At 43.0% G+C, this 9,069-nt stretch overlaps 1 protein-coding gene across 1 annotated transcript in view; it reads left to right on the top strand.

The window, feature by feature from the left end:
- Positions 1-1,060: 1,060 nt before the first annotated feature.
- SLC22A16 (solute carrier family 22 member 16) overlaps positions 1,061-9,069 on the top strand; it is a gene marked incomplete at both ends in the record, with an annotated part of 35,328 nt that continues 27,319 nt past the window's right edge. The window contains one exon of the mRNA XM_080341410.1: positions 1,061-1,110. Within this exon, the coding sequence (XP_080197536.1) occupies positions 1,061-1,110 (50 nt within the window). The remainder of the gene's footprint in view (positions 1,111-9,069) is intronic.

The raw sequence follows: 9,069 nt of genomic DNA, 5'->3' as shown, positions 1-9,069 counted from the left end.
AGTGTCTGGTCCATCTCCTCACTCAGAGCAGGGACAACTTTGAACTTGGATCTACCCAAGAAGGGAAATCAAGTGTTCTGGGGAAGAAAAACCTTAAATAGGAGAGCTGCACCCACAGCAGTTTTTGCTGTATCTTGCCTAATTCTCAGAGCCCAGAGCGACTGGGCTGCTAGAGCATATCTCTTCCAATAAAACCCATTGCTAAGTTAATTACAAAGGTTTCCTGTTGCAACTTGCTTAGATAATCCTCAAACAATTTCAAATCGGTTATCTTGGTCTGCTCTGAGTAAGACAGAAAACTGTAATTGAGACTTCTTTAGAAATTGGTGTACTAAGGACAGTCACGCAGACATGGGATATGTTACATATTTACCTTTATTAAATTATGAAGTATGATAGTATGGTAATACTATTTTGCATTGTGTGCTAAAACTTTGGGAAAATACATGTAATATATCCAAATAACAGAGCAGATTATGAAATGACTCTTATTAACATTCAGATAATGTCCTGGGGAAAAAAAATAAAATATACCCTCCTTTAACTGAAAACGTCCGTATGAAATACACGAGAGCCTAGATATATTAGATTATAAATGATTGCCACAGGAGGATTTAAGCACATAATCGCCTCCTTTAATTTGATTTTAGTGGGGAAAAGAAGAGCGTGCTGCAGGCGCTGCCCGACGGGCAAGCCAGGGACCCATCTCCCGAAGGGAAGCGTCCGAGGCCCTCGTTCTGTGTGAGAAATCGAAAGCCCTGAGGCTGTACCACGGGAATTTATTATCTGTCCTGTCCACTGTCGGCGAGGCGAGCCCGCCCGGCTCCCGCTGCTCGGCGGCCGCGGCTCCCGCTGCGCTCCGGCAGAAGCGGCCGCCGGCGCTGGAGGTGCCGCCTGTCCCGCCGGGCACCGATCGGGCAGCGCCCCGCCCGCTGAGGGGCCGGCGGGCGGGGCGGGGCGCGATGTCCCGCTGGGGGCGGGCGGCGGGGTCGGGACGGTGCCTCTTCTCCGCACCTCCCGGACAGCGAGACCCAGCGTCCCGGCTTGCTGCCGTCCCGCCATGGCTCCCAGCTCCGAGCGACTCTTCGACTCCCTGGGACACTTCGGCAGGTACCGGCGACCCGCTCTCACGGGAGGACAGGCACGAGGCCTGTCACACATCCTCCAGCAGGGACTGACAGACACCCACACAGGCAGGGTATCAGAGCTACCTACCCCCACAGGGACACAGGGGCTGACACGGGGAGACATCACCGCATCGATTGTGCCGACAGCATTGCGTGTAGTGCTGGAGGTTCGCACACACAGACTGACACACGGACACACACACACTGACACATGCACTGCACACATGCACTCACACACACTGCACCCCACTGTATAAACTCACACTGCACAGACAGGCACTGACACGTGTTTGCACCACTCTACACACTCCTATATATAGTTTTCCATACGCATGCTGCGATGCGCGTGTACGCTCACACACACTATGCACACACACCTGTATATATAAGGCCACATTCACATATGCAGACACAACCTATTCACATGTAGGATCACACACCTGTAGGCACCGTGTGCATTCATTGCACTACACGCATATGCTTGGCCACTTAACACTCACACATTTCTTAGACATGCGAGTGTGCCCACACATACATACACATATGTGCAACACAGAAATACACAGATGTACACACACACAGAGCCATGGGCCCTGGAGCAGTCTGAACACTTCAGGGGCAATAGAAGAGTACAAGCAGTACATATAGGAGTGTTGCGTGACACACAGATGGGCTGTTTCTGCATAGGAACACAGGCTTCTCATGTGCGATAGACGGCATGTTTTTACTGAGGTTAGGCTTGTTGCATGTGATACATGGTCATGCGGTATATCTATATGTATTTATCAGAAAATTATTATATTTACAGTAAGTGGTGTGATGCATTGTGACAACTTTTCTTTGATGTGTTTTGTGGCTGTGATGTGCGTGTGTAGAGGTCTGAGTGGGTTGGATTGGATACACAGATCGGGGGGCAGAGTGTGGTGTATGCTTCTGTAGCTGTTGGTGCAGCACTGGTGTGTGAGACTGCTAATAACGGGTAGTGGAGAAGAAACGACTGGCAAGGAAATGAAATTTTAGAGGATATGAATTTTAAGACTAAGAGACCTATCTTCACGGCAGGTTCTGTCGTGTACTTCCACAATGCACTTAGCAGCATGGATTTTGCAGGTGCATACTTCTTTCTCAGAGCCGATGTCTGGAACAGACCCATGTGTCACAAGCTGGCTAGAAGTTCAAGCTGTTGCATTGCAGTGTTGTGCTTTCTACCTCTATCACTACTGACTAGCCTAACCCACTATGTTGATCTCTTTTCTCTATCTGAGGCAGGCAGAAGCAGCATTTTGAACAAAGTCTTGGAGCTCTTTTTAATGGGAGAAGTGCATACCTGAGATTTACAGCAGAACAGGCTCTTAATATCATGTGAGCAGTAGTGGTGGGTATTCATAACCTCTGCAGATGGTTAGGATGGAAAGACTTTCTCTTTGCTTAACTGGGACCTATGCTTAAAATACGTTTGGCCAAGTTGTGACTTACTTACATGCACATCTATCTGAACAATATCTCATTCATTATCTGTTCTGGGTCAGCAGCAAAAATACCTTGTTCTGTGTGGATCAGGAGAGAAATCCTAGCAATATGTTTATTTTGCTGCTACTCTTCCATCTTGCTTGCTCTTTGTGGAAAGCAAGCACTTGCCACTGAATACTGAAATAGCACAAAAGTAGTTATTCTTAACTACTGAAATAATTTTCCTACTTGAGAATATTTAACAATACTTTAGATAAAGTTTTAACAACTACTTCTTGCAGTTAAAGGGAGAACAATTCTACAGTGATAACCTCACATTTAGGGGCCACATTATTTGAGATGCAGTTCAACAGGGGTTGCTTTAGGTTTAGGACCTTTGAGATGAACTGGAATCTACCAAAATTTACATAGTCATGTTAGACTCACAGCAGTTCAAGATTTCAAAGACCATAAAGCTAAAAGTAAGTGTAATAGTAGCTCTAGAGAAATAATTATGCTTTGTATAAAAAGTTGCTTTTAATTGTAACTAGGAAGTCAGTTCTGATTAGTTTGTATTTATGCATCATCATGACACTGACAGATAATCAATAATTTCTTCAGTCTCACTTCTGTGCCTGGCAAAATTATGGAAAAGATTATTCTGGGAGTTACTGAAAAACATCTGAATGACAATACAGTCATTGGTCCCAGCCAGCATGGATTAGTGAGAGGAAAGTCCTGCTTAACAAACTTAATTTCTTTCTACGACAAGGTTACTCACCTAGTTGACCAAGGGAAGCCTGTCAATGTGATTTTTTTGGATTTCACCAAACCCTTTATACTGTCTCTCACAGTCTCCTCCTGGACAAGATGTCCAGCACGCAGCTGGATAAACACACAATGCAGCGGGTGAGCAATTGGCTGATGGGCCGGGCTCAAAGGGTTCTAGTAAATGGGGTTATGTCAGGCTGGTGACCAGTCACTGGTGGGGTTCCACAGGGATCTTAGGGCCAGCACTCTTCAATGTCTTCATAAGTGACTTAGACACAGAACTTGAGTGACTACTAAGTAAGTTTGCCAATGACACAAAATTTGGAGTAGCTGTTGACACACTCAAGAACAGAGAGGCCCTGCAGACGGGTCTGGACAAACTGGAGTACTGAGCTAACACCAACCACATGAAGTTCAACAAGGGCAAGTGTTGGATTTTACACCTGGGACACGGCAACCCTGGCTGTACATACAGACTGAGGAACAAGATGCTGGAAAGCAGCTCCATGGAGACAGATCTGGGGGTTCTGGATGATGGCGAGTTGAACATGAGCCAACAGTGTCCCTGGCAGCCAAGAGGGTCACCTGTGTCCTGGGTGCATCAAGCACAGCATTGCCGGCCAGGCGAAGGAGCTGATTGTCCCGCTCTGCTCTGCACTGGTGCGGCCTCAGCTGGAGCACCGTGTGCAGTTCTGGGCACCACAGGGTAAAAAAAGAGAGAGTGTTGAGAAGAGGGATACAAAGTTGGTGAAGGGTTTGGAGGGAAAGCCGTATGAGGAGCAGCTAAAGTCACTTGGTGTGTTCAGCCTGGAGGAGACTTGAGAGGAGACATCATGGCGGCTACAGCTTCCCTCGCAAGGGCTGGAGGAGGCCAAGTGCTGAACTCTTCTCTTTAGTTACCAATGACGGAACCCAAGGGAATGTCAGGAAGATGTGCTGGGGAGGTTTAGGTTGGATGTTAGGAAAAGGCTCTTCTCCTAGAGGGTGGTGGAGCACTGGAACAGGCTCCCCAGGGAGGTGTCACAGCCCCAAGCCTGACAGTGTTCAAGAAGAGACTGGACAAGGCCCTCAGACACATGGTGTGAACTGTGGGTTTGTCATATGCAGGGACAGGAGTTGAACTCTATGATCCTTGTGAGTCCCTTCCAACTCAGGATATTCTATGATTCTACAATTCAGTTCAAGCAATTCTTATAAGGCACATATAACCTATGCACTACATATAGATTCTGTAGATTTGCCACAGTCAGATTCTGAGCAATCCAAGCATGACTGTTAGTATTTTGAGACTGTTTTTGTTTTCTTAAACTCTGATATATGCAGTAAAGAATGGCCAGCTGTTAATGTGCATATAAATATATGCATGGAGAGAGTATGGATGCATTTTATATATATATATAAATAAAATGTGTATAGCTCTATATAAAATCTATTAATATGCTGTAATCTTTCTCTTTGATTAAGGTTATGAATTATGCAGAATTGACATTCACATGGATGCCGACAATATGTTGCTTCCCATGTGGACTTTCCTTCAGAAGTCCCAGTGATGCTGTAATTCTTACTAGGATCTTGAGACATGGATGAATAACTATAAAAATGTAACAGCTTCTGTTTCCTTTGTCATTAAAGGCAGACTTTATGCCTGTCTTTGAATTTGGGCATGGGTAGAATATGTGCCCCATAAATTCAATAAGGTTGTTTCAAACATCGTTCTTGAGTCTGTCTCTGGAGCGTGAATTCACTGCTTGCTATTGAAGAGGTGAATAAAACAAAAAATCTCATTTGCCTCAAAAAACCTCCTCTCTAATGAGTTGGCAGGCCTCAAAGCTCCTATTTTACCTACATCAAACTGCACCTCTCACAGGTACAGTTGTTCCTATGAGGCTGTGCCTATGGGCTCTCCCTCACTGCCCCTGCCCCTTCCCCAGTCCCTTTCTGCCTCACCACTCCAACTGCGAAAACCTGCCCAGAGGTCTGTCGGGTAAAGAGGATATAGTCACCCAGTTGTGGTCACTGGTAGCCCCTGGACTGGGAAAGGGGAGACATGACTGATGGGTGTAAGGTTGGTGGCAGAGTGCGTGCATGTATCCTGATGGGGAGATGTGTCTTAGGCGCTGCCAGCCTGGCTCACACTGCCCACACATCTAGATCTCAGGTAAACTAAAGATCTTTTGACAACTTTAGTGATTTTAGTCTACCAGCAGGACACAGAACTTGCTTATCAGGTTGCTGGTGGGAAATGGTTATGTGTTTTGCAGCTCTGATCTATACTATGACAGAATGCTGGAGACATGATCTAATCAGCAATAGCTGTCTAGAGACAAATCTGGTAAGGTATCTCTTAAGTGTGGATGAGAGTAAGGTTTTGATTTCCCAGCTGGAACGTATGGTAGCTATGAGATGCAGTTTACATGCTATGTAGAGTTTTCCCTGTCATATACAGTTTTCAAATCTTGGCTTATACTTTAGCTAAAAGCAGGTGGTGAAAATACATCAGAGAGAGAGGAAAAGATTGGGTGTTACAGGCACAATTTCCAGGTTTTGTAATGAAGTATTTCTAGAATCTTTTAAAAGATTGTCCTTTAAGTATTCTGTCTCTTACAAAATTGAGTAAGTTATCCAGATTTCCAAATGTTGGTTTTATAAATAATGTATTTTACTACCAGTTAGGCTATTTAATAAATTAACAATAACTGCCCTTTATTGAAATGTTTGTGTATTTATCCAGTTTTTAACATCTTTACATTGTTGCCTTATATGAACCTGTTGCCTGGTCAGTGGAGTTGCTACAATTTGTAGTTTAGAAGCAATAAATACAAGGATTAGGAGTGTCTGCTAGTAGGAGCAGAGAAGCAGGACAGGCTGCCTATTTGGATAGGGTGCGCACCTGTTGCAGCCAAAGATGGAGTTCAGTAGAGATTACTGCACTTATCAACCACTTCAATATTTTCTGTTAATTTCATTGGAACTTTTCTAGTGTTCATAAATAGATCAGAGACTACACTTGGCTCATAAAAAAGTGGCTTGACTTTTGTTGAGTTTCTTTCAGTAGATTTCTGCAATGCAGACCCTGCTGGTCAGCACTAACATCATTTCTCTTCTCCCTGCTTTGTAGGGCTCTTGGTTTACTTCTAAACTCTTACACTAAACTGTCTGTCTTCTTTTCTCATCTCAGAACTTTTCCAGGCTCCTATTTTTATGCTGATGCCCTTATCCTCTCTCTTGTTTCATAGCTCACAGCTCTTGTTGTGATCACATTACATCTTCGGCAAATAGTGCTGTGTATGTGATACTTCAATGAATCCTAGGGTTTGTATCAAAGAGCAAAGAGTCCCAAGTATCTCAAAGAACACGTTCACTGTTTCTTTTCACAAAAAGAAAATCAGAATACTTTCAAGCAATGATTTTTCAAACTCAAATATTTTACAGGTGTCTTGAGAAGTTCTTCCCCAAGAAAAATACATTTTTCAAGCAGAGAAGTGCACTTGCTTGACATGCAAATAAATTGGTTTAGTCAGTATGGAGAAACAGACAATCATGTTCAGCATTTGAACAGATTATTGGCTTTAACTTAGAAAATGGAAACATTACAGGCTTCATCTGAAATAGTAATACATTTAGTGTCTAGTACATCCTACACAAAATTATATATTTTTAAACAATGTAACATGAATTTCTGTTTAAGCTTTGAGTAGTTTTCTGAAGATGAACAAAATGCTATGGTCTAGAGGCTGTTTTCAAAAGAACCTCTTTTCCCCAGACACTGGCTACTTTATACAGTGGAAAAGTTTATCACAACATATCTGTCATTCAGTTTTCAAAATGTATCAGTGGACAGCTGTTTGTGTTTACTGGAATGTGCCAGACAGAAGAATCTCATTTCTAAGTCCTCCTTTGGCTCCTAGTCAGGGGTGGTGTTTGACATAAACCCTTGGTAAATGTTCTTCAGCTTTATAACTGTGCGACATTATCACGTTTGAATCAGCCTGTGCTGATCTCAAATGTTCATAGGACAAAAAAAGTAGACTTGCCTGGATTTCATTTGTTTTTCCTTTTTTTGGGGGGTGGGAGAGTGGGAGTCCAGATATTTTGCAAATAGTATTTGATCCCGTTGGTTGAATAGCATCATAATAGCCTTGGAGAAGTGAGACAAGCCATGTGTTTCCACAGAACGGACTCTACCAGCTTAAACAAAGACCTCATTATCTATGCCTGACTAGACAAAAGCAGAAATACTCTCAAGACTTAGAACTGAAGCTGGACACTGGCAAGTGCTCCTGGATAATGGTGAGAATACAGTAGCAGCCCAGTCTGCAAGAGGTCCTAACAGTATTTGCTGGGATCCAGGTCATACTGGAGGCAGTCTAGCACAGGATCTGCATAGACAAAAGTGTATTGCATCAGATTGTGCTGGCAACCTCCCCCTGCCTGTTTCTAGATTGAAAAAGTAGATTATAATAATAGAAGTAGATTAAAAAGTAGATTACAACAATAGGAAAAGAAGGAAATAAAACCAGGATGAAAATGCATTTGTCTATAGTATTATCCATTGCTTCTCTTAAGGCTACAATACAAGCAACACTCACACTTTAAGCTGGTAAATCAATTACGATTTGTAAACCAGCTGCTGAGATTTAAACTGAACCTCTGAAATGCTGGCACCCCCCCAGGGTGGCCTCTAGACAGAGTCATAGCATGACATAGTTATGGCAGCATAAGGCAATTATTACACACAGGGAGCTAATGATCCACTGCTTCATGCCCAAAATATTATGGTATGAATGAAAATGAAATATATAAGGCACTGCATAGTGTGTTTCCTGTAATATGGTGTCTGGGACTGGAATATCACTCCTATAAAAGCTCTGTCAATAATTTTCTTATAATAGCCATGATTTTCAGCAGTATTATGATATCTCAAAGTTGGAAGGAGATGTTTTATAAAGGTCCTCAGAAGCCTTCAGCACATGCTGTGAAAATTTCTGTGCTACCATATTGCTATGCACAGCAAGAATGGAACTGAGATATGTGCACAGCTGACATTTTATTTGAGATAGCTTGAGGCATGAAGCTATAGCAGCTGAGTAAGAATATGAGATGCTCAGCTTCTCAGAAATACATAAAAAATAGCAAGACAGAAAATATCAACTGAGGTAGTTATGTCTCAGTTGCAAGGCCAAGACTGGTAAAAGTGTGATGACAAACTATACAAGACACAGATTTATAGGTACTATTAATGATGGTTGATCTGTCAGACTGTCCGTATACCTGGAGAGAAATCTCAGCTGCCTTTGAAAAATACTGAAATTACCTAGAGACCTAATGTGTATGTTATTATCATACATTGACAGCCAAACAATTATATTCACCTCACTCAGAGCAGATGTTCTCTGAAAATCACATGCAACGAAAATGTGGTTTGAGGAAACTAGAAGCACCATCCATTGGATCACAGACTAAACCCTTTCCTCAAGAAAATATTTTCATTCAGAAGTGAAGTTGTGTTTCCTCTTCCTATTGTTTGGAGGTATTACTGTTAGGCGGCAGCATCAGAAGTGCACTTCTGGCAGCAGTTTTGAGGCAGAAATAGAGGCCAAGACCTGGAGAATAGATGGAAAATGCTGATAAGGCAGCAGAAAGTAGAAAACAAGTGCCAAAGAAGTGCTTCAAAGGACTGGGAATAATTTGCCACTCTATTAAGAGCAGTCAGCACCATGCA

Source organism: Nesoenas mayeri (genome assembly GCF_963082525.1).
Source record: "Nesoenas mayeri genome assembly, chromosome: 3".
Lineage (NCBI taxonomy): Eukaryota > Metazoa > Chordata > Aves > Columbiformes > Columbidae > Nesoenas > Nesoenas mayeri.
The sequence above is the reverse complement of the archived record's forward strand: the minus strand, read 5'-3'. Positions and strand labels throughout refer to the sequence as shown.